At 41.0% G+C, this 27025-nt stretch overlaps 1 protein-coding gene across 1 annotated transcript in view; it reads right to left on the bottom strand.

Annotated features, from left to right (window-relative positions):
- Positions 1-7173: 7173 nt before the first annotated feature.
- Positions 7174-27025, bottom strand: part of sephs1 (selenophosphate synthetase 1) — a 61879-nt gene continuing 42027 nt past the window's right edge. Inside the window, exons 5-9 of the mRNA XM_078235975.1 lie at positions 24344-24498; positions 16387-16477; positions 15785-15884; positions 12929-13141; positions 7174-11263 (exon numbers count right to left, since the gene is read on the bottom strand). Of these exons, the coding sequence (XP_078092101.1) occupies positions 11049-11263; positions 12929-13141; positions 15785-15884; positions 16387-16477; positions 24344-24498 (774 nt within the window). The 3' untranslated portion in view covers positions 7174-11048. The remainder of the gene's footprint in view (positions 11264-12928; positions 13142-15784; positions 15885-16386; positions 16478-24343; positions 24499-27025) is intronic.

The raw sequence follows: 27025 nt of genomic DNA on the forward strand, positions 1-27025 counted from the left end.
CTCGGCAAAGCAGCCAGCATAATTAAGGACCCCACGCACCCCGGCCATTCTCTCTTCCACCTTCTTCCATCGGGAAAAAGATACAAAAGTCTGAGGTCACGTACCAACCGACTCAAGAACAATTTCTTCCCTGCTGCAGTCAGACTTTTGAATGGACCTACCTTGCATTAAGTTGATCTTTCTCTACACCCTAGCTATGACTGTAACACTACATTCTACACTCTCTCGTTTCCTTCTCTTTGAACTGTATGCTTTGACTGTATAGCACGCAAGAAACAATACTTTTCACTGTATGTTAATACATGTGACAATAATAAATCAAGTCAAAGTTATCCTGGATTACTAGTCCAAAGACAATACCACTATATCACTGTCTCCCCTGATAATAACCAGATAATTTGTTACATGATGCTGATTGAAGGATAAATATTGTCCACAGGACACTGGGGGAGAACTCTCCTGATCTTCTTCAAAATAGCACCATGGAATCATTTACTTCCACCTGAGCAGAAAGGCAGGGTCTAAATTCAACATCTCATCCAAAGATTGGCATCGCCACCAGTGCCAACATCACATGAGAGTGGCAGTCTCAGTGCAACACTACACAGCAATATCAGCCTCAACACTCTCAATCCTGTGGGACTTGAACCCACAAACATCCGACCGAGAGTTACTGTGCTGCCAATTGAGCCACTGCTGAATTTTAACATACAGAGGGATCTGGGCGTGCAGGTCCACAGTTCCCTAAAAGTGGCAACACAGCTGGCCAAGTTGATTAAGAAGGCATATGGCATGCTTGCCTTCATCGGCCGGGGCACTGAGTACAAGAGTTGGGAAATCATGTTGCAGCTATATAAAATCTTGGTTAGACTGCATTCGGAGTATTGCGTGCAGTTCTGGTCATCACACTACAGGAAGGATGTGGAAGCTTTGGAGAAAGTGCAAAGAAGGTTCATCAAAATGTTGCCTGGTCTCAAGGACGTTGATGATGAGGAGAGTCTGAATAAACTAGGATTGTTTTTTTGAAAGATAGAGGTTGAGGGGAGATCTGATAGAGGTCTACAAAACTATGAGAGGCATAGACAGGGTGAATAATCAGAAGCTTTTTCCCAGGTGGAAGTGTCAATTACAAGGGTGCACAGGGTTCAAGGTGAGAGGGGGAAAGTTTGAGAGAGATGTGTGGGGGAAGTTTTTCATGCAGAGAGTGGTGGGTGCCTGGAATGCACTGCCAGGAGGCATGTTAGCAACATTTAAGAGGCATCTGGATGGGTACATGAATAGGGAGGGAATAGAGGGGTATGGATCGAGTAAGGGCAGAAGGTTTTTTTTTAAAGTTTAGTTCGGGCATCATGATCGGCACAGGCTTGGAGGGCCGAAGGGCATGTTCCTGTGCTGTATTTTTCTTTGTCCTTTGTATCCTAAAGGAACTTGGTAGGATGGGGAGTCCAGAACGAAGGGACACCGTTTAAAAATGAGTTTCACATTTGTGACAATTGAGGAGAAAAGTTTTCTCTTAGAAGGTCATCAGTCTGTGGCATTCTCTTCCCCAGAGAGCAATAGAGGCCATTGAATATATTCAATGCTGATTGAGACACAATTTTGATCAACAAAGGCTGGCAAGACTGCTTAGAGTCATAGAGGTTTACATCATGGAAACAGGCCCTTCGGCCCAACTTGTCCATGCCACCCTTTTTTTAAAAAAAACCCCTAAGCTAATCCCAATTGCCCGCATTTGGCCCATATCCCTCTGTACCCATTGTACCCATGTAACTATCTAAATGCTTTTTAAAAGATATAGGGATATTAATGGGGCGCAGACAGGAAAGCAAGTCGAGGCCACAATCAGATCAGTCATAGAACATAGAAAAACTACAGCACAAACAGGCCCTTCGGCCAATGAAGTAGGCTTGAGTTCTAGTGTTCTTATATTTCAGCTTGGAAAACAAGGTCACGCTACAATAGGCAAATCCAAATGGCAACACTATACGGAAGAATATATTTGAGAAACATTACACAGTAATGTAGCCTGCTCATTAAATTACTGGACTTGTAAAATTCTCTGATGAGACAAGTTCAAATCTCACCACAGCAGATGGGGAATTTAATTAATAAATCTGGAATTAAAAAAGGTACTCTCAGTAATAACAACTATAAAGCTACTGGATTGTTGTAGAAACTCATCTGGTTCACTGAAATCCTTTAAAGAAGGAAACCAACCCCCGAAATGGCCCAGCAAATCATTCAGTTGAGTTCACGAATGTAGTTCAAGGCCAATAAATGCTGGCCTTACCAGTGACACCCACGTCCCATGAATGAATAAGAAACAGTAACTTATAGTCTCCTGATAGTGCTTATTTTTCCTGTCAAACAGTTCCACTATTTGGCACCCTATTGTATTGCATCTAAAAGGCCAAAGTTCTCATGTGAATTTCAATACTGTAGCTTGTGTAAAGATTAGGAGAGAGGGGCAGCTGTGGGGACGAGGGAGGAGCGTGAGAGAGAGATGCACCCACAATTTTAGGAATAATGTACCACTCACCAATAAACAAATGTTACATGCTGTAGATTTTCAAAATAGAAGTCATTACTGTTGAATGTTTTTATTCATTTATGGGATATGGGCACCGCTGGATAGGCTCAGCATTTATTGCCCAAAACCGAATTGCCCTCGAGAAGGTGGTAATTAGGTACCTTCTAGAACTGCTGCAGTACCTGTGGTGTAGGTACACCCACAGTGCTGTTAAAGGAGGAGTTCCAGGATTTTGACCCCGTGGCAGTGAAGGAACGGCCAATATGTTTCCAAGTCAGGATGGTGAGTGACTTGGAGGGGAACCTCCAGGTGGTGGTGTTCCCAGATATCTGCTGCCCCGTCCTTCTGGATGGTAGAGGTCATGAATTTGGAAGGTGCTAAGGAGTCTTGGTGAGTTCCTGGAGCACCTCTTGTAGATGGTTCACACTGCCTGCCACTGTTCGTCAATGATGGTGGGAGTGAATGTTTGTGAAAGGGGTGCCAATCAAGCAGGCTGCTTTGTTTTAGATGGTGTCAAGCTTTTTGAGGTTTGTTGGAGCTGCACTCATCCAGGCAAGTGGAGAGAATTCCATCACACTTCTGGCTTGTGCCTTGTAGTTGGTGGACAGGATTTGGGGAGAAAGGAGGTGAGTTACTTGCCAGATCCCCAGCCTCTGACCTGATCCTGTAGCCACAGTATTTACACAGCTATTCCAATTTAGTTTCTGGTCAGTGGTAACTCCCAGGATGTTATTGATGGGGGATTCAGCAATGGTAATGAATTGAATGTCAAGAAGTGATGATTAGATTATCTTTTGTTGGTGATGGGCACCGCTTGGCACTTTGTATGGCACAAACCCTGGATATTTGGACATGGACTGCTTCAGTATCTGAGGAGTTACAAATGGTGCCGACAATTATGAACAAACATCCACACTTCAGACATTATGTTGGAAGGAAGGTCATTGATTAAGCAGCTGAAGATGGTTGGACTTAGGAAACCACCCTGAGAAACTCCCACAATGGTATCTTGGAACCGTGATGATTGACCTCCAACCACAAGCATCGTCCTTTATACCAGGTATGGCTTCAACCAGTGGAGGGTTTTCCCCTCCAATCCCCATTGACTCCAGTTTTGCTCGGGCTCATTGAGGCCATACTCATTCGAGGGCAGTCATTCTCACCTCACCTCTGGAGTTCAGCCTTTTTTCGTCCATGTTTGAACCAAGTCTGTAATGAGGTCATGAGCTGAATGGCCCTGATGGAAGCCAAACTGAGTGTCACTGAGCAAGTTATTGTTGAGCAAGTGCGGCTTGATAACACTCGATGACCTCTTCCATCATTTTATTCATGATCGAGAGTAGACTGATGGGACTATAATTGTGCGAGTTCGATTTCTTCTGCTTTTTGTGTACAGGACATAGTTGGGCAATTTTCCACATTGCTAGGTAGATGCCAATATTATAGCTGTACTGGAACAGGTCACTGAGGGCAAGGCAAATTCTTAACACAAGCCTTCAATAGAATTGCTGGAATATTGTGACGGCCCATAGCCTTTGCAGTATTCAGTGCCTTCTGGTATTTCTTGACATCACATGGAGTGAACTAAGTTGGCTGAAGACTGACATCTATGATACTGGGGACCTCTGGAGGAGGCCAAGATGGATCAGCCACTCGGCACTTCTGGCTGAAGCTTGTTGTGAAACCTTCAGCCTTATCTTTTGCACTGATGTTGCTGGACTTCTCATTGAAGATGCAGATATTTGTGAGGCCCCCTCACCCCAGTGAATTATGTAATTATCCACCACCATTCACAACTGGATGTGGCAGGACTGCAGAAGATCTGATCGATTGGTTGTGGAAATTGCCAATCTCTATTACTTACTGCTTATGCTGTTTGGCATGCAAGTAGTTCTGTATTGTAACTTCACCAGGTTGATCCTCTATTTTTAGGTATGTCTGATGCTGCTCCTGGCATGAACTTATTGAATTGGGGTTCATCCCCTGGCTTGGTAATATAGAGTGGGGGATATTCTGGGCCCTGAGTTTAGATTGTGGTTGAGTACAATTTTGCTGCTACTTATTGCCCACAGCACCTCATGGATGCCCAGCTTGAGTTGCTAGATCTGTTCCAAGTCTACTGCATTCAGCACAAGCCCCCAAATGTTAGTAAGGATGACTTTAGGCTGGGTTTGCTGCTTTCTGTGCCTAGGTCAATGCTGGGTGGTCTGTCCAGTTTCCTTCCTTTTTATTGACTTTGTAGCAGTTTGATATAAACTAGGGCATTTATGAGTTAACTACATTGCTGTGGGTCTGGAGTCATATGTAGGCTAGACCAGGTAAGGACAGAAGAATTTGTTCCCAAAGGAAGGAAATCTTCTATTATGATGAGGCCAGCAATGTCCACATCCCATAAATAAGTAAAAATAAATGTCAAACAGGGCCCTCCCACACAGATCTGACCTGATATTGCCCATGTAGCCATCCTGACATCAACCATGTCTGTGACACAATTTGGGATGGCAGTTTCCATATTGCAATGTGTACACTCCATGCGGGCGATTCTCCCATCCCACTGCACTGCTTTTGTAGAGTGTGGGAAATTCATTTTGAAACTCCCGCTAAAAAAACAGCATGATTTACTCCATTTTTACACAAATTCGACACTCAGAATTTTTTTGGGAGAATTGCCCCCCCCCCATATCATTCTATCAGTCCTCAGAACATGCACGTGCTTCCCACAATCTATTTGAACATGTTTATTATATACTGAATAGCCTTCTCAAGATTAAGAAGTCCAGACACAGATTTTAAAAAATAGGGCATTCAATTGAGTCCATACCTCTGCCACACTGTGTTAACTCAACATCATTACAATTACACAGCCCCTCCTTGAGGCATCTCCCACCTTGATTGATGCTCTGTAACTACAATGCTGCAAAATAAAACTTATCAGAGGCAGCTTCAGGCCAACCCATATCTACTAACCTGCTCCGAAAACTCTGCTTAGATTTGACTGCTGTGACAAATTCCACCACAGCAGCTGAGTCAACCCACAACATTCTAAATAAAACTACCTTCAACACTTAAAAAAGACAATTTGCTCCATCTCCCAATGGTAAAAGATTCTTTAAAAAAATCCAGAATCGGCACCTTCACCAAAAGCTAACCAGTTCTTCCTTAGGCCACATGCCATCAGCATACCAAGTGGTTTGCTTGACAGGCAAGAATCAAACACAGATCTGGAGTCACATATGGATCAGACTAAGTAAGGATGACAAGTTTCCTTCCTTAAAAGAAATTAGTGAACCAGCTGGATTTCTGTGGTAATCCAAGATCTAATTTTTCACCGTCACTGAGACCACCATTTTATTTCAGATTTATTTAATTAACTGAATACAATTCACAAACTGTTTTGCTGGGTTTTAAACGCACCTTCATGGATTAGTCTATGTCCTCGATTGCTACCATATCACAATGCGACCATTTCCACTCCCCTTCACTTGTCCTTCTAGCCTATTCTTCATCTTTCTAATATTCTCACCATATTTGTGTAACAACTCTTCAATATTTACAAATAACCTATTCATTAGCCACCTCTTTGTAATAGTTATTTGCAAATAATTCATCTTTTGTTATTCACTCCCCATTGAGTCAGTTCCATCAAGCTGCTGTGGATGGTGTCGTTGAGTATATTCAATAGTTCGATAGATTTTTGGCTACTATGGGAATTGAGGAATAAGGGGGTAATAATGCAGTAAGGTGGAATTCAGATAGATCAGCCATGTTGATACTGAATGACTGAGGCTTGATGGTCCCGCTTCTATTTGTTATGCTGTCCTGCTTACTGAAATCAGTTTGATTCTAGATCACTAAAAACATCAGCCTCTTTTTTCAGCTGTTCACAAACCCTTTGGTAGATTTCTTAGGTCATAAATAGGGGAGGCAGTGGCATAGATGTATTGTTACTGGACTGGTAATCCAGAGACCCAGGGTACTGCTCTGGGGTCCCGGCTTCAAATCTTACCACAGCAGATGGTGAAATCTGAATTCAATAAAAATCTGGAATTAAAAGTTTAAGGAAAACCACAAAACCACTGTCGATTTTTGTAAAAACCCATCTGGTTCACTACTGTCCTTCAAGGAAGGAAATCGGAAATCCTTATCTGATCTGGCCTACATGCGACTCCACAGTTACAGCAATGTGGTTGACTCTTAAATGCCCTCAGCTGAAAGGCAATTAGGGATGGGCAATAAATGCTGACCAAACTAGCGACACCCACATCCCATGAATATTTAAAAAAAGTCAAAGCTTACCGTTTACCGAGGACTCTACCTAGGGACTTTATGGACTAAAGGCATCGTCAGAAACCAACAGCCTCTGTCGCCCAGGACCAAAATTTCTGCAGCAAAAAAACATTTTAAATTCTGTTCTGAGAAAATCATTCCTTTGAATGAGATAAATAGAACAACCTCAGCAGTATTCCTCTGACTTATCTAAGACGAATCAAACATTAAATGCAATCTTCCTTTGATAAGTAGGTTGGAGGGTGGTGATTAATCTGCAAACTAGTTTCTATGCGTGCGTGTCAGGTGTTAGAGCATTAAAACGTCCACAAACGGGTGAAAGAAGAAAAAAATGAAATTATAATCGTACACTTGCATTTGTGTCCACAATTTTCAGATTTTATTTTGAGGTCAAAATTAGTGATAAGTACAATCTTTTCCACTCTTTATTTGGTCTCTTGATTTACAAAGGTGCTTTTAAGCTCAATGTGGAGCAATCGACCAGCATTTGATTTTCCAAAATCTTCAACAAAATACTGGTCTATAAAGCGGCTTATTTCAGACAAAAAACCCTTTAAACATTTGGCTTGTCAGAACTCCGATGCACGTTGCTGCAGTCCTTTGTCCAGCTGGCCCGAAGCTTATAAAGAAGGCTGACTTATTCATGAATTGAAACAAATTTCCAGGAACAATTAGCATTTATTCTCAATAGATGCTTACATCCAGATGGCTTCTGGGTCATCCACATTAAATGTGGTTCTCTTCAAACAGGAGGTAGGATTCAATCTTGATAAATTCTTTTTACCTTTAAAACTTTACCTTTTTCAGAAAACAAGTAGATCTGAATCCACTGGATTACCTTTTGCAAATTCTATTTGACAAGTTTCAATGGTTAGATTCTTTTTTAAAAGATGGTAATTTTACTATTAGATTCAAGAACTGCAGTATTAATAAGCAAGCAAAAATTATACAATGGAGAATCTACTGGATTACCCTTCTCAAAAAAAACCTATGCAGAATTTAAGATTTCTAAGGCACAGCCATTTTTTTAAAAAAACCAAACATCACATCATTTTTTTTCTTATAGCTTTAGCATTATTTAGATGAACATGGATAGCATTCTCTAGAATGCTCTTGGGCATTTCTCCCAACACTGATGTTAAGGCAAACGGTCTCTACAATTCCCAGGATAAAAGCAAATTACTGCGGATGCTGGAATCTGAAACCAAGAAAGAAAACGCTGGAAAATCTCAGCAGATCTGGCAGCATCTGTGAGGAGAGAAAAGAGCTGACGTTTCGAGTCCAGATGACCCTTTGTCAAAGCCTTTGACAAAGGGTCATCTGGACTTGAAGCGTCAGCTCTTTTCTCTCTTTACAGATGCTGCCAGACCTGCTGAGATTTTCCAGCGTTTTCGCTTTTGGTCCACAATTCCCAGGTTCATGCTCCGTTTCTGTAAAAAAAAAACAAATCAAGGCAACATTCAGTCTGTTGCAGTCCTCAGTTACTTTGGAAGCCCAAAGAAATACATGAAACCGCATCAACGCCTCTTCACATTTGCTTAAAATTATGGCATATGTCATTTCAATCCTTGGGTTTTCTCAAATATTACGTTAGGCATCAGGCTTGGAAGATAGCTATTAATAGAATGTCATCGGCAACTGTATAGAACAAAATTGAATTCCTTGAACAAGTTGGCATGCTGACTGACTCGTACCATTCAAGTAGCAAACTGGCACCGACTTAAGAAACACAAGCAATAAAATAAAATTCAAAAACACCTCCAACCCATGGGTGTCAACCAGAAAGGCACCAGTTGTATCAATGCATATGTTTTTAAAAAGTAAATTATGAATAAAATCAATGCAATGATTCAAAAGTTTAAAATAATATTCAAGAGATTTGTATCACGAGGAACTCACTAAGTGGGCTATCTAGGTGCATACAGCATTGTTCCTTAAAGACAAAATACTTTTGATGCTGGAAATGGGGAAGAAAAACTGAAATTGCTGTAATCACTCAGCAGGAAAGGTAGCATCTGTGGAGAAATAAGAAAAATATTAACCATTCAGGTATAACGCTTTGACAGAACAGGTGAGGGGCTGTACCTAAAATATGATCACAGTACCCAACTGAGGAAATGCAAACTCACTCTCACAACTGGGTTGTGTCATCTGACACCAGTACCTAGTATCAAAAAATAAAGTTAAAAGTTTATTTATTAGTCACAAGTAAGGCTTACATTAACACTGCAATGAAGTTACTGTGAAATTCCCCTAGTCGCCACACTACGGCGCCTGTTCGGGTCAATGCACCAAACCAGCACATTTTTCAGATCATTTGCAATGATATGGATTTTCCCAGAGACATGTTATACCCAAAAATCCCAGAAAGATGAAGCGAGGCTGCTGAATGAACAACTAGATTCTAAATTTGTTAACACATCATTTGCTAAGACTGATGTAAACATCTAGTTCCACATGCACCATGTGTCGATCCTGTGATCTTTCTTTTCCACTCGGCCATCTGTTTGCTCATGTTTTGTTAAAATGTCTTTAGTGGGTGCCAATTGTTGCTATTATAGGGCAAGCTTATTACTGTTTTTTGGGGAAATAATGGTCAAGTAAACAGACGGAATGACTGTGTGCTATCACAGACACACATTTCAGTTAATCATGGCACTAACAGATGTCATGGAAAACTTCCAGCACGTAGACAGCATTACTCTTCTATTTGAAGAGAACTGTTTTTAAAAAATTCAATTCCTTAAGGATCCAAGTTCTCAAATATGGATGACTAAACACAGACACATATGTACTTCATCATGAAGTTAGCACACATTAGAACAAATAAATCTGTTCCACTCAAAAGCTCCACATGGAATTCTGCACCAGCCCAAGTCACAGTTTTTTATTGCATTACTGCATTGCTGAAAATTGCCTTAATGAACAAATTAATCAAAATAACTTAATACAAGAGTGGCAGGGAGATAGGAAAAATAAAATCAACAACCGTTTCAACAAATCTCCAATTTAATGAACTGGGTTATTGTGCTAAGTGAAACTTCTATTGGAAAGAGGTGAGGGGAGGTGGTGAAGCAGCAAATAAAAGGCCCCAAGTAACAAAATCCCAATCTTAATACACTTTTAAAATATCCGATACAGAAACAAAGGCGTGTGCTTACAAATAAAGTAACATACAAGAAGGTGGGGGGAGAAGAGGAAAAACTTCAAATATTCATCAGAATACTATGTTAAACTTCAAGATGTGACACCGGCAATATAGTTCAACAGAATAGTAGAGAATCAATGGAACTTAATTAAAAAAATAAAAGCTAAGCAGCATTATGCTAAAGATTATTTGTATTTATAGAAAAGCAGATGCAGATATCACTTTACAAAATATAAAATGTATTAAACACTAATAACCACAGCACATAATGTCAACATAATTGATTATATTTTAAAAAAGTCATAGTGTAGTTCAATCTGAGCTTCAATCTTAGAGTATTTTACAGTAGCCTTTCGTTTGGTCTGCAACATTTTCTGCATGATAAAACAGCGAACCACAGTGTAAACTAGCACATACATCTGTGTTTGCTACAAAAAAATAGAAAACATACCATGATAACATTATTGTTTAAGATTTATACCATATTGGAAAGAAATACTTTTCTTCCAAGTGAAGTGCTGGCCATGCGAATATAGCACAGAGGACCTACTCGTTTTTACAGACAGATCAACTGAATAAAGTCAACACTAACATTACATCTTAACTGTGTGAAAAAACATTACAAACCAAAGACCAAATGAAATCATGCAAACTGCTGCATTCCATTAATCGTTATAACAACTGTAACCCCTTCTGAAAAGCTTTCAAGGCAACAAATTTGCTGACAAGTAGTTTTCATCTAATATAGTGACCAGACAAATGAAATGCTGCTGCACTGCCGTTGGTAAGGTGTGCTCTACATGAAGCACTTTAAGAGAGCCTATGCAGCACAGACAGTAAGTGTCTAAAGATTCAAAATGAATCAACAGTATTGGATATTAAGTTCTCAACTTAGAAGCTGCCGTAGTATTAGGTGTATCTTCAGTTAATGTAACAGAAAAACAAGGCAATGGATTTATTTTTATATCCACGCATGATCTGCCAAATGGCCGACACTTGGCAGACAAGTTAAATTTAAAAAGTTGCTTGGGATGGCATCAGAACTGCAATAAATGTCACCGTTTCTATGTGCATTTTTTTCTTTTAAGACGTGGCACCAGGAGTTGGATTGACATTTTGCGTTGCAACTGTTGGAGCTACTTCGATGATCCGTGGTTTGTCAATGATCCTGGCACTACGATTGCCCTTTTCCACTATTCCAATTATCCATGCCTGATAACCTTCGCCATATTTTGGTGATTTTATTTCTGCACAAAATCGAGCTGCTTGTTCCCGTGGAAGACAAATCAAAAGGCCTCCTGCCAATAAACATATTTCACAGGTCAGCATCTTATGTCACTATCAGAGTATGGTAATAGCAAAAGTTGAAGGAATATATGCTTGTGTAATTATAGGGCCTTTATAAATGGGTTCTCTATATCTACCCATTGTTAATATGGGTAGATATGTGCCATATGCCGAGAAACAGTCGGAATTCCTGCTCCCACTCACCATTTAGGGATCCCTACCAGGAAGCTTGCAAATACAAACATGAAGGAGGAGGACGGTGTTTTGTTCAGTTTCAAAACCCCAGAATTGAACAGCATTCATATTTCTCCAGGCTCAAATGTGAAGAGTGCTTATTTGGGCAATCAATTAGAAGATGGCTAGCACCAATTAAATTACAATTCAGCAAGTGTGAGCACCTTCAGGTGAGCAGGTAGAGTCAGGAAAAGACAAATAGGACTCATTAAAATGAGTCAGTACCACTGATTCAGGTACCACACCAAAAGTATCACAAAAACAGGCTCTGAGTTAAATAACAAGGCCAAGTGCTATCTGATATAAAAGTGCCGTGATACTGTTTGAAAAGCGCGAGGCTGAAAAATCAAAATCAACACAGTTTTCCATTTGTTCAAGTCTATGTCATAGAAACAAGATACTGGCATTTATATAGCTCGATCAAATTGTTGCTATTTTTTGAAGCACAGAGACTCTGCGCAACGGAAATCTCTACCTTTAAAATGGAACAAAAATGAGTTGAATGACAACTTATTCTATTTCTGACAAAGAACTTTCAGCGAAGACACCAGGGCTCCCAGTTCTTCAAACAGCAGGATGTTAAATATCCAGCGTCAGCATGGCTCAGTTGGCAGCACTCTCACTTGTTTCTATAGGCTATGGGGGGAGGGGGTGTGGGGGAAGGCGGGATCAGGCTTTTAACTTGAATGATCAGCCATGATCATAATGAATGATGGAGAAGGCTTAAAGGGCCGAATGTTCGCATCCAGCTCCTATTTTTCATGCTTCCCACCTGAATCAGAAACTTCCGGGTTGAACTCTCACTCCAAAAATCAAGACTGACAATCCAGCTCAGTACTGAGGGAGTACTGGTTACCCGCTCATTTTCACATTTGCTGTTCATAGAACTTGCTGTGTATAAATTGGCTGCAGTGTTTCTTATATTACACCTCTGACCACAATTCAAAAGTATTCATTGACTAAAGCGCTCTGAAATGTCCTGTGATCGTGAGGAACGTTATACAAATCCATGTCTTTCCTTTTCAGGCAGACAGCATCTCAGTTAGGTTGATTGGCCATGTTAATTTTGCCCCTTAGTGTCCTGAGATGTGTAGGTTAGAGGGATTAGCGGGTAAATATGTAGGGATATGGGGGTAGAGGCTGGGTGGGATTGTGGTCGGTGCAGACTCGATGGGCCAGATGGCCTCTTTCTGCACTGTAGGGTTTCTATGATTCTGTGAAACACATCAGTCAGACTGCCCTGGGGGCGTCAGACTAGATTATGAATTTAACTCTTGTTTTGGAATTGGAGTCAACTAAGCCAAGCTGACACTCAATTACCGCACATTGCAAAAATGTACATGCCTGTCTGCCTACCTATGTAAACTGTGCTTTGTAATTTCTAGGGGTATAATATAAATATTAAAAACTCATCCATTTTCAAAAATAATATTAATAATTACCTGAGGTTTCAGGGCAAGTGCCATGCATCAACCCAAACATATTCCCACATGCTTTGCTCACAGCTGCCATCTTAGCAAGGACTGGTAAATTATGTATTACAAATGACACTTCGTTCCGTTGCTGTTTTGCCAGGTTCTGAGCATGCCCAAGAATCCCAAAGCCTGTAATATCTGTGGCTGCATGTGCATTGAAGGTGTGCATAAGGCCAGCAGCTGTAAAACAGAAAGTATCAGAAATGCTGCTGCATTAAGAGGCATGTACTGTAACCTGCTTGCAGACATGTTGCAGACTTGAATATAAATAATATATTTGAACACTTGAGCAAATAAGTCACACTTTAGACATGATGGCCAACATTGGTGTTTAAACGTCACATGGATTTCAAAGTTTAGTGCATTTGAAATGCAAGCCTGTTCTAAGTGCGTGGCTGAAACCTCTCCTTTACTGGCTAAGAAATGGATCGAGATAAACAGTATGTACTGTACAGCTGAAAATGAACCCCCTGAAGTCATTTTGTTTTAGAAACATTCAAATTATTAAAAACTTATGAATTGGATAATTTGAGAATGGGTTGGTAATGTTTTGATTGTGCTAAAAACCTCAATTTAACCAAACAAGGGGCAGAGGGGGCAAGGGGGACAGAGAGGAGGAGAGTGAGAGGGGGAGATAGTGATAGGGGAGAGAAGGAAAGAGTGTGACGGAAAAGTGTTTGCGTGTGTGGGGATAGCGTGCGTCCATAAGTCAGCTCACTCCCAGTCTCATGGTTCTCATCCACTCTCACTGTGGGCAAAGGAAGGTGAGCGATTGATTACCCTGAGACTGGGAGTGAACTGGAAACACAAACTCACCCTATTATTCTCTAATCCTCAGCTTTATTTATTACTCATTGTCTTTTTGCTCAGCAAGTTGTTTCTTTTTATACGGGCGTCTTGTTTTTGAAATTCATGTTTAATGTGCTAAACTATCTTTCTGAAATTTGCTCATCAGCCTTGAGTGAGAAACATTTTGAAATGTGCTTACTCCCCACATGAAAAGGTTGGACAAGCCTGGTATAAAGCAAAGATATTATGCTAAAATTGTACAGACCACCGGTTCTGCCTCAGTACGAAAACTACATCCAGTTTTGGGCACCACACTTTGGGAAAAATATCAAGGCAATAAATGAGTGCAGAAAAGATTCATGAGCATGATTCCTAGGGACAAGGAACTTCCATTATGTAGATAGATTGGAGAAAATGGGATTGTTTTCCTGGGAGAAGAGAGGTTGAGAGGAGATTTGATAGAGGTATTCAAAGTCTGGACAGAGGAGATAGGGAAAATAATTCCCATTGGTAGAAGATCAAAGATTTAAGGCGACTGACAAAAGAAGCAAGGGAAACTTTTTCACGCAGCGAGTGGTTAAGATCTGGAATGTACTGCCTGAGAGTGGTGGAGGCAGATTCTATTGAAGCATTCAAGAGGGAATTGGATTGTTATCTGAAAAGGAAGAATGTGCAAAGCCATAAGGAGAAGATGGGGAGTGTAACTGGGTAAATTGCTCCTTCTGCAATGTGCAATTCTGTAATATTTGGAGTTTCCTTGACTTTACTTCGAACATTTTTTCATGCCTTATGTTTACTTTTCCAATTTTCATTTTGTTTCTGCATTTCTGAGCACTTTGTAGTTTTGAGTTCTCCATATCTGACATTATCCTCCTTGTATGCACATTGGCATTGGGAATTCCAACTTTTTTCCTTTGTGGTACATAGACAATCCATGAACCATATAGTCTACTGAATGCCTGCCAGTGCTCCAACACTGATTTAACTTCAACTAGCTGTTAAAGTCTACTTTTTTTCTGAACCACAGAGCTTAGTAAAACTGGCCTCTCTCACTGGAGAACTTGAGTCTATTTTTGTCCTTTTCTATAACTGTGCTAAATCATAACTGAATTATGATCATTACCAAAGTGCTTGCTCCCATTGATTCCCCTTTGACTTGCCCAGTTTCATTCCCTCAAGCTAAGTCCAAAATTTCTCCATCGCTGTTTGGATTTGTTGCATACTGCATTGAGTAGTGATCAGTTTTGGCAGAGAAGAGTGAGGCCCGTTTTGGTGATAGATGGCTAAACTAAACTAGTTGTGCTTCAGATACATTCAAATTGGCACTCCTTCAATCTGAAGATATGGTAGTGCCGAAATTATGTAGCTGAACCAGTAATCCAGAGGTCTGGACTAATAATCCATTATATAGTAATTATATTTAGTCATGCATGATTTAGTAATTATATTTTAAGTGAATATTAATTTTGTGTTTCAACTTCAAAAGTTCTTCACTAAGCTCTTTTCAGAAAGGAGAAGCATTTGATTGTTCTGGGTCGACGTAGGACAGTTTTAATTCTAACAATGATAGGCCTGTGCTTAGCTACACCCCCTATTGTGGCCAGAAAGGAGATAAATGATAAAAGCAAAAAGCTAGAGCTACAATTTCAGCATGCTAAATAACATGTTACGGTTGTCTTCTCACTTCAGCAAGTCTACAAATGGGGGGAAAGAGAGGGAGAGAGAGGACGTGTTTGACCTAACTCAGCGATGATATTGATAACCATGCTGCAGCTGAAGTTAATGAACATTCTCACATTTCTTACAAAGCTGGGGATGCCAGAGAAATAGCAACAAGTTCTGTTTTCACACAGAATACAAGCAATCTATTTATTATTGAAGAGACTAGCAATAATAGCGTATATACAATTGTTCTGAAGTTTTAGTCTAGCAAACATTCTCAAGTAGGATGAGACTTATTGTCTTGAAGGAAAAATTATTTGATATTCTTATTGTGTCTGTTATCAACAATGGAACAAATCACTCAGGGCATACCGGTTCTGTTCAAACGTGCCATATTCATCATTGCTTCCTGGTAAGCCAACTCCACATCCTCTTGAGTGACAACAAGCTTAATCTTATTCCATTTTTCTGGCTGTTTATAAAAACATGGAACAGTCATCATGAAATTATACTGAAAATACCTTCTTTATATTAGGAATAATTTTATGAACATGCACTCCCAGCATCAAGCTTGAATTTTCGATGAACACTGCAAAGCAGGCAAATCTCCACGAAAGGCAAATTCCTAAAATTACCCACAAATAGCATGTTATCTGTGCATTCAACCACCAGAATACCTCAAAATGGATTGTTTTCAAGTGGTTAGTGATAAACAAGTGTAGAACTATTTAAGTTAATGCAAACAAACAAAAAATAAGAAAGATCATCTTATTGCAACCATGGTAATAACAGTGCTTGTCCAGCACCACAGTTGCAAAAAGTAGTATTCTGACTTGAACACAGTTTAAGTTGAATTATGAAAATTAACAGTGTCTACTTATTTTTTGGTGGAAGGAGGGCATAAATAACTAAATTATCTAATCAAACAGCTAAAAAGCAAAATACTGCATTACTATTGGTGTACAAATACTCACAATATCAAGCCATTGGTGCACAGCAACTGCTACTTGAGTCCCAAGTGGTTTTGTTAGTACCAAAACATCGCCTGGTACTGCATTGTCTGGCCTGCAAAATATTTAAAATCGTTTTAACACATCACGAAGAAATACACGACGAATAACTTGCCACTCCATGCGTCAACTTATCCGTAACTACTGAATTACATATAACATTGACAAGTGGACAAAGTTAGTTAGTTTAAAACAGAAGGTTTGACCAAGCAATTCTGGTGACGAATTAAAACGCCCAGCATGGTATCTATTTGTAGAAAAGTTTTAGAACAACATATCACTGTGTGCTGATGGTGAAGCCACACAAATTCCACGACTGTTTTCCATTTCATGTGCCATTATTTTTTTAAAAAATGCATTTCTGGATGTCGGTGTCGCTGGCAAGGTCAGCATTTATTGCCCATCCCAGTTGCCCTCGAGAAGGTGGTGGTGTGCTCACTTCTTGAACTGCTGCAATCCCTTTGGTATAGGTACAGTGCTGTTAGGGTGGGAGTTCCAGGATTTTGACCCAGCGACAGATACCTGCTGCTCTTGTTCTTTTAGATGGTAGTTGTCGTGGATTTGGAAGGTGCTGCCTTAGGAACGTTGGCGAGTTTCTGCAGTGCATCTTGTAGATGGTAGGCACAGCTGCCACTGTTCGTCAGTTGAAGAGGGATTGAATGCTTGTGGAAGGGGTGGCAATCAAATGGGCTGCTTTGTCCTAGATGGTGTTGAGCTTCTTGAACATTGTTGGAACTGCACTCATCAAGGCAAGCGCATCGTATTTCATCACACACCTGACTTGTACCTTGTAGATGGTGGACAGGCTTTGCAGAGTCAGGAGATGAGTTGCTTGATGCAGGATTCCTAGCTTTTGATCTGCTCTAGCAGCCACAGTATTTATTTGGCTAGTCCAGTTCAGTTTCTGGTCAATGTTAACCCTCAGGATGCTGATAGTAGGGCATTCAGCAATGGTAATGTCATTGAATGTTAAGAGGCGATGGTTAGATCCTCTCTTGTTGGAGATGGTCATTGCCTGGCATTTGAGGTACGAATATTATTTGCTATTTGTCAGCCCAAACCTGAATATTATCCAGGTCTTGCTGCATTTGGACATGGACTGTTTCAGTATTTGAGGAGTTGCGAATGATGCAAAAATTACTCTAGCCTAATCAATTTTACTGTCATTCTCAAAAAAGATAATAGAAGGATGGTAGACTTTTTTGTTGCATTCATTGAAAAACATGCACAAATCAGAGTGGAAAACATCACTGAACCGTATTTTTAAAGAGCTAAAAATAGATTTGTCTGAACACTATGGAGAAAAACAGTCTCACCAATTATGTTTCTTAATGGTGCATATTCAATTGGAGCACAAGTTACATTAGGGAACATTACTGCGATGTTGTTGTATTAAGCCATAGGTTTTCCATATTTCATATCAATCATAGATCATAAAATATTAACTTTCTTTCACCCAAGGAAGCAACAGCTTACCAACAGTTCCCAAGTTACTTCTATTTTTGAAAAATAGACACAATGGACAGGGTTTTCCGTTGCAATTCCCCAAACATTCACTTTAGTGGAAGGAAAAACCACAGCCTGGCAAGTGCTGAAGCAGATACACCAGCTAAATTCTTCCCTCACTAATAACTGACTGAGGTAGCTACCAAATGAAAAGAATCTCAGACTAGGAAATTGAAAAGTTAGTTTTAAATTCAGTTGTATTAACATACTGTGAAGTACTGTGCAGCTGCACAAAAATTAACAATGGCAAAATCACTGCTATATACTAAATACTGTAAACTAGGGATAAAGTCAAACTGTGACCTTTCAGATGCACATATGCAGTGCTCATCACAAGACTGCACAATTCTCACATGAATAAATGCATTGTGAACAATATGAGGTATGTTTTGCCTCTGATTCTAGGATTCAAATCCTGGGATCCATGAATTCTGAGTGCAAGGCCTCAGCAACAGCATACATTATTTCAAAATTTACCCTTGGATTGCAAGTAAATATCCCGATGTACAAATTCTTAAAGATGGAAAGAAGCAATTTCTTTACAAGAAAAATAAATGCAGCTAATATGATTATTATTTCCTCCCCACAATGTTCTTCCCTGTTCCACCTGATGGTATTGTCACCTTTTGTGGTCTCAGGTGAGCGACACAGTGGTTAGCACCGCTGCATCACAGCACCAGGGACCCGGGTTCGATTACCGGCTTGGGTCACTGTCTGTGCGGAGTCTGCACGTTCTCCCCGTGTCTGCGTGGGTTTCCTCCGGGTGCTCCGGTTTCCTCCCACAGTCTGAAAGACGTGCTTGTTAGATGCATTGACCCGAACAGGCGCCAGAATGTGGCGACTAGGGGAATTTCACAGTAGCTTCATTGCAGTGTTAATGTAAGTCTTACTTGTGATTAATAAATAAACTTTAGGTTTCAACCCATCTAGACTTTTTCCAAACTTGCATGCCTGGAAAGTGTGGTAGGCTAATTTACCCCAGAGTGCATGGTACAGCCTCAGAAGGTCGCTAAATCCATGTATTTTCAACAAGAGTTATTTGGCCAACCTTTCTTCTTCATAAACACTGGGCTAAGATTTGATTTGATTAGCATCATGACTGCTGTCTTGGCTGAGAAGAGACAAGATTAATTTAGGACCTTCTTGTTCTTTATGGCACAATTACTCATGTAGTCAGAAAGAAGCCAAAGTATTTTTTTCACATTTTTTATAAAATAGAGTCAATGAAATAGGAAAAATATCAAAATTACAGCAGCAGAGGGCGACATAGTACTCTGGTGTCACGAGTGTGTGTTAAAAATGAGGGTGCAAGCTTTTGCCTGTAATTTCCTGCAGGGCAAGGCTATAATTTATTCTGTGCTGGAGAGCGATCAGACACTTTTTAGGAAGGGAAGAGGAGAATGACAGACGTAAGCAGCATTCTATTAGTTAAGATTTCTTTCAGGGCTTGTTCAATTGGAAAGTCATTTGTACTTGTTACTTAGAATTTGATTTAAATGATCAAATGGCAATTACCTACAAATTGTGATTCCGTAAAGCTTGTGCTATGCTAAAGCCTCAAGTTCCAAAGTAGAGTGTGAAAAGACATGGTCTAATGCTGCATATATAATTATAAGCAGTAGTATAAAAACCACAAAATATTTGGATTCACTACAACATTGCTACCGAGTTTGATACTCAACTAAGTCAACTGTACTTTTGGAAGGCAAAATATACAGTTTTTCAACAGTACAAGTGTGAGCCATCTCGTGGTATCAATCTATATGATGTAATCATGTAAACACCGGCTGTTCACGCCCCGTTGCTGCTGCCAGAGGATGGAGAATTTTGCACTCAGCCAAATATTTTTTCAGTGCAGCGGGACTGGAGAATCCTGCCGCAGGTCTTTCTGGTCAGTGCACTCGAGTGTGGATGAACATATAGACATCGCAGAGCTATCCTACAATGGTCATCAGAAGCATGTAAATTTGAATCATGTGTGTTTACTTTAATGTAGTATTCATTTAAATCCAAACCAAGCACAGTTGAAGTGCCATTTAGATCGTCATCATGTCAATATTTTGAATCGTGATTCTTCCTAAAGGAAAATATAACTACTTACAAATGAGATGTGCACAAAGTATTTTCCTCTTCCATTTTTGGTGCATTATTTTTGTGCTGAATTCCCGATTTTAAAATTGCTACTTGAGGCATGAAAAAGGAATGTTGCGTACACAGATGTGTAGCAAACTGTGACTCTAGCTGAGTGCAATTTTAAGATTCAACAATCAAAGCTTCGTCCGTGAATATTTTTAATGTTCCAACCTGTCAAAATGTAATAACTCCCAATGGATAAAATTCCACACAATGTTTATTCTTCTCCTGAATGGCAAGAGGGTTTTTAGAAAATGCAAACTCACCATAAAGTGAACAGGTTTTTTCTATTGGTTTCCAAAGGTTTTTTTTGGAAAATAATACAATACTCTTAGTAAGCCATGAGTGAACATGATTTTCAATACACATTCCTAATTAACATTTTAAATCTTTCCAAAGTATATAAAAATATCTTTGGACAGCCAGTACTTTAAAAAAAAAACCCTGTGTCAGGGTGATATAACACAGGGTCGTGCTCATTAATGCCAAATGGTGAACTTTCTATCTTGATTATAGTGACTGAAGGAGATGCTGAATATGCTTCAAAAAGCCAGTTCAGGAAAAAAAAAATCAATCAATACATATAATTGAATGAGATAGTAAGAATTTTTGTATGTTATATAAATAAAAACTTAAATAAATCACCCCAGTCACTTAATATTGCCATGGAATCATCTTCAGTTCAGAAATTCTTCTAACACACAAACTACAAAATTTGCAGAAGGCAAACAAACTGCAGTCAGGAGTGTCTGGTGACTCTGCGTCTCCAAATTGTATGAATCTTATTCAAGCAGGGCTCTGCCCCCATTTTAACACCTCAGTTTCACATTTTGAGATAAATACCTACAAATTGCAGTGGGAAAAACAAAATGCATGAAGTTTTGTCCATTTGTGTATGTCTAATTAATACAATACAAGGAAGAAACCCGTCAGCTGATTTTCCAAGGTTATTTTTCTGTGAATATTGATTGTGTGGATCCATTTTGACAGTACTTTTAGTGCAACATTGGGGCGAAATTCTTCCATACTGCTGCGCTAATCTTTTAGCGGGCTGGGAGATTTCAGCGGGGCTGGATTAGCACGATCCGTGCTGGGTGTCTGGCCCTAAGTGCCTCTCCCAGCACCAGATTTCTGGTGCCATCAGCTTCGTGCTGGAAATAGGCGTGGAGCTGCATTACACATTCAGGGCTCATTGAAATATTTAAATGTGATTAAGCCCCTCCCACCCTGCTAGGAGTATTTCACTCCAGCAGGGTTTACAGTAGCTCCTCATTAACAGGGAGCTAGTGGCTTGACAACGCTGGAATGAAGGATGGAAATCGGGGCTCCCCCCCGGGGGTCAGGCAGCAAGAGGGGGCTGTCCTCTGGCCATTGGCACCTTGGTTGTGCCAGCCTGAGCCCCCTGGCACTGCCCAAGGGGCAAAATGCCAATGTCTAGGGAGCACCTTAGAACATAGAACACTACAGCGCAGTACAGGCCCTTCGGCCCTCGATGTTGCACCGACCAGTGGAACCAATCTAAAGCCCCTCTAATCTACACTATTCCAATATCATCCATATGTTTATCCAATAACCATTTGAATGCTCTTAATGTTGACGAGTCACTACTGCTGCAGGGCACTCCACGCCCTTACTACTCTCCGAGTAAAGAACCTACCTCTAACATCTGTCCTATATCTCTCACCCCTCAATTTAAAGCTATGTCCCCTCGTGCTAGCCATCACCATCCGAGGAAAAAGGCTCTCACTATCCACCCTATCTAATCCTCTGATCATCTTGTATGCCTCTATTAAATCACCGCTTAACCTTCTTCTCTCTAACGAAAACAACCTCAAGCCCCTCAGCCTTTCCTCATACGATTTTCCCACCATATCAGGCAACATCCTGGTAAATCTCCTCTGCACCCTTTCCAACACTGCCACATCTTTCCTATAATACGGCGACCAGAACTGTACGCAATACTCCAAATGCGGCCGCACCAGAGTTTTGTACAGTTGCAGCATGACCTCCTGGCTCCGAAACTCAATCCCTCTACCAATAAAAGCTAACACACCGTACGCCACCTTAACAACCCTATCAACTTGGGTGCCAACTTTCAGGGATCTATGCACGTGGACACCCAGATCCCTCTGTTCATCCACACTACCAAGTATCTTACCATTAGCCCAGTACTCTGTATTCCTGTTACTCCTTCCAAAGTGAATCACCTCACATTTTTCCACATTAAACTCCATTTGCCACCTCTCAGCCCAGCTCTGCAGCTTATCTATGTCCCTCTGTAACCTGCCACTTCCCTCCGCACTGTCTACAACTCCACCGACTTTAGTGTCATCCGCAAATTTACTAATCCATCCTTCCACGCCCTCATCCAGGTCATTAATAAAAATGACAAACAGCAGTGGCCCCAAAACAGATCCTTGCGGTACACCACTAGTAACTGAACTCCAGGATGAATATTTCCCATCAACCATCACCCTCTGTTTTCTTACAGCTAGCCAATTCCTGATCCAAACCACTAAATCACCCTCAATCCCATGTGTCCGTATTTTCTGCAAAAGCTTACAATGGGGAACCTTATCAAACACTTTGCTGAAATCCATATACACCACATCAACCGCTTTACCCTCATCTACCTCTTTGGTCACCTTCTCAAAGAACTCAATAAGGTTTGTGAGGCACGACCTACCCTTCACAAAACTGTGCTGACTATCCCTATTCAAATTATTCCTGTCTAGGTGATTATAAATCCTATCTCTTATAATCCTTTCCAAAACCTTGCCCACAACAGAAGTAAGGCTCACCGGTCTATAATTACCAGGGTTGTCCCTACTCCCCTTCTTGAACAAGGGGACAACATTTGCTATCCTCCAGTCTTCTGGCACTGTTCCTGTAGACAATGACGACACAAAGGCTCTGCAATCTCCTCTCTAGCCTCCCAGAGAATCCTAGGATAAATCCCATCCGGCCCAGGGGACTTATCTATTTTTACCCTTTCCAGAATTGCTAACATCTCCTCTTATGAACATCAATCCCATCCAGTCCAACAGCCTGCATCTCAGTACTCCCCTCGACAACACTGTCCCTCTCCAGTGCGAATACCGATGAAAAATATTCATTTAGTGCCTCTCCTACCTCTTCAGACTCCACGCACAACTTCCCACTACTGTCCTTGACTGGCCCTAATCTTACCCTAGTCATTCTTTTACTCCTGACATACCTATAGAAAGCTTTAGGGTTTTCCTTGATCCTACCTGCCAAAGACTTCTCATGTCCCCTCCTGGCTCTTCTTAACTCTTTCTTTAGGTCCTTCCTGGCTAACTTGTAACTCTCAAGTGCCCTAACTGAGCCTTCACGTCTCATCTTAACACAAGTCTCCTTCTTCCTCTTCACAAGAGATTCAACCTCCTTAGTAAACCATGGTTCCCTCGCACGTCTGCTTCCTCCCTTGGTACTGCCCACCGGGCATGGGGCAGTGCCAAGGGGTCAGGGCATCTGGGGTGTGGGTGATTTGGTGGTGGTTGGGGGTGGGGGGGGGGGGTGGCGTCCAGCTACCACTCTGCAGTCGGGATTGGTGGGGGAAGGTGGGAGGCCAACGATTGGGGCTGGCTGGGGATCGGGGCTGGGCCCAGGAATGGTTGAGGGACCAGCAAATCAGGCCATGGGGGCAGAGAGCCAGCGTTGCAAAGGTCACAGGGCTGGCCAGCAATCGGGAGGCCGGCAGTGCGGGGCCACTGTGCACGCACCGATCTCGGCACTGACATGCGTAGTGGACCACTCAGCGCACTGATTTCAGCCTCTCCAGTGGGAATAGGCCCCATCTCCTGAAATTTAATGATGTTCACACTGGTGGCCTCTGCAGTGCACTCTGAACTCCGACTGAAAAAACCAACGTGATTTACTCCAGTTTTTACGCGAATTCGACACTTAGAATCTATTTGGGAGGATTCCAGCCTTTGTGTCATTTGGAGTGTACCCCTAATAGTTGGAAAAATTCTCTATGCTGCATTTTAATGAGTTACACAGGTTTGAAACAGCTCCATTTGGAGTGAAAACAGTACAAATTGTTATCCACAGACCTCAGTTCCAACCCTTTCAGTTTATAGTCAACACTTCATAAACTTGTGACTAAATTCAAAGAAACTTTAAACGAAGAAACCATGAAATACAAGCAAATACAAGTTTTTCTTTTGAACACAAAAAATGGCCATAATCTTTGATCCATTATACATTCAAACCATATTCATGTTACAAAATAATTGTATACACTAAGGATTAAACTTACATGATGAATTCATTCGGTTGGCAGACTGTAGTGGCCACACCTCCTAAAATGATCCATGGGTTTAATACCGTTTGACCACCAGTAACTGATGTACCTGCCTCATCTGCTGCATCTTTAAAACCCTGTATTATTAGTGGCATTACTTTGTCCCGCTCCTGTATGTAAAGCACAATTAAACTTTGAAATTATTTGAATATCTTAAAAGCCAGTTTCAGATATTAAAATTTTATAAATTGGTGTACAAGTGATGACATAAAATTTATGCTGCATACCTATCAACTGTAACTTTTTTAAACTTCTTGATATGCAAGTGAGACTGGAAAGCCAACATTTAGTGTCCATCCCTAGTTGCCTGGAGGCATAAAGAATCAACCATAGTGTGAGACTGAAGTCAGGTACAAATCACACTGGGTAGAAATGCTAGTTTCTCTTTCCTGAAGGACATTAGTGAACCTGTTGAGTTTACAACACACAGCAACTTCCACTGTCATTAGCTGATGCTAGCCTGCAAATTATCAGATTTATTGAATTCAATTTCATAACTTGCCATAGTGGAATTTGACCTCACGATCTCTGGATGATGAGTTCACTATGATATCAATTAGGTTCCTGTACCCAAATCTCACATCAAACATCACTCACTTTAAAAAGTCAAATGGAGATTGCTTTCTATTTAAACATTTATTACTTCAGATCCAAGTATCAGCTCAGGTCAGATCTCCTGCCACTGACCCAACCACATGTAATGACCCTAACCTCTCACTGCTGACCTGAGCCGCAGCGAATATATAGCCAGGGGGTTCTGATAATCCGACCTATGAAACCAAGGTTTCAGTTCTATTTCTTATTCATTATTTTATTCTATTTGAATTCCAAAAGTCTGAAGATTTGAAAAGTAGGTTGGTGCAAAAGGTTGGATCTCATGGGATAAAGGGGGAGGTGGCTAGATGGGTGGAGAACTGGCTTGGTCACAGAAAGAAGTCTCACAACACCAGGTTAAGGTCCAACAGGTTTATTTGGTAGCAAATACCATAAGCTTCGGAGCGCTGCTCCTTCGTCAGATGGAGTGGAAATGTGCTCTTCTTGGAGATCCGAAAACGACACGAAAATGGCTGGACTTGCAGATAGTGAGGAACATTGTCAGAGGCTACAGATGGATATATATAGGCTGGAAATTTGGGCAAAGAAATGGCAGATGGAGTTCAATCCAGATAAATGCGAAGTGATGCATTTTGGTAGAACTAACGTAGGGGGGAGCTATACGATAAATGGCAGAACCATAAAGGGTGTAGATACGCAGAGGGACCTGGGTGTGCAAGTCCACAGATTCTTGAAGGTGACGTCACAAGTGGAGAAGGTAGTGAAGAAGGCATATGGCATGCTTGCCTTTATAGGACGGGACATAGAGTTTAAAAGTTGGGGTCTGATGTTGCAGATGTATAGAACGTTGGTTCGGCCGCATTTGGAATACTGCGCCCAGTTCTGGTCGCCACACTACCAGAAGGATGTGGAGGCTTGAGAGAGAGTGCAGAGGAGGTTTACCAGGATGTTGCCCGGTATGGAAGGGCTTAGTTATGAGGAGAGATTGGGTAAACTGGGGTTGTTCTCACTGGAAAGACGGAGGATGAGGGGTGACCTAATAGAGGTGTATAAAATTATGAAAGGCATAGATAGGGTGAACGGTGGGAAGCTTTTTCCCAGGTCAGTGGTGACGTTCACGAGGGGTCATAGGTTCAAGGTGAGGGGGGGGGGGTTTAACACGGATATCAGAAGGACGTATTTTACGCAGAGGGTGGTGGGGGCCTGGAATGCGCTGCCGGGCAAGGTGGTGGAGGCAGACACACTGGGAACGTTTAAGACTTATCTAGATAGCCACATGAACGGAGTGGGAATGGAGGGACACAAAAGAATGGTCTAGTTTGGACCAGGGAGTGGCGCGGGCTTGGAGGGCCGAAGGGCCTGTTCCTGTGCTGTACTGTTCTTTGTTTTGTTCTTAGCTCTGCATTAATTGGTTAATCCTCAGTCAGAATACCATTACTTGTAGACATCTCTAGTTTCAGATATTTGCAAAAGGAACATTGTTACCTTTCACATTTAGTCATGTGGGACTCCATGGTAGGTACGAGTGGTTCAACACTCCAATTGATCATTATGAATAATTTTTACTTCTCACCCAAGGCATACACATGGCCTCTAAATGAGTTTGCTATTTGTAGCAGTGTCAGTGATAGCAGTTTAGTGCGGTGCTTAACAATTAAAACCTGGGCTCAAGTTGCCCAAATAAATTTCACATAGCATCTCTAACAGCAAGAAGAAATTTTTATCCAGTAGACTGGACTGGACTTGAATCCGTCAGAAAGCTACAAAGTAACTATCAGTGTGTCTTATCTCTGTTAAAGTTTTATAATCTGTATTCCAATTATATTACCTAATTATATTACCTAGATGCTCACCTAAACCAATCCACGTCAACACTAAAATGCAGATAGACCCAGTCCACACTCCCTCCAATTAGTAACTACATTCTGCTTCTGAACGTTTGTCGTGAGGAAGTCAGCAGGGGAGCACAAGCAAAGACAAACTATCAATAGCTACAACCAATCATTTTGAGACTGAAAAACACAAGTCAATTTTAGAACCCTAATGAGAGGTCATTATCAATACACTGTTCTGAATCACAAA

The sequence above is a fragment of the Mustelus asterias genome, chromosome 19, assembly GCF_964213995.1.
Source record: "Mustelus asterias chromosome 19, sMusAst1.hap1.1, whole genome shotgun sequence".
NCBI lineage: Eukaryota > Metazoa > Chordata > Chondrichthyes > Carcharhiniformes > Triakidae > Mustelus > Mustelus asterias.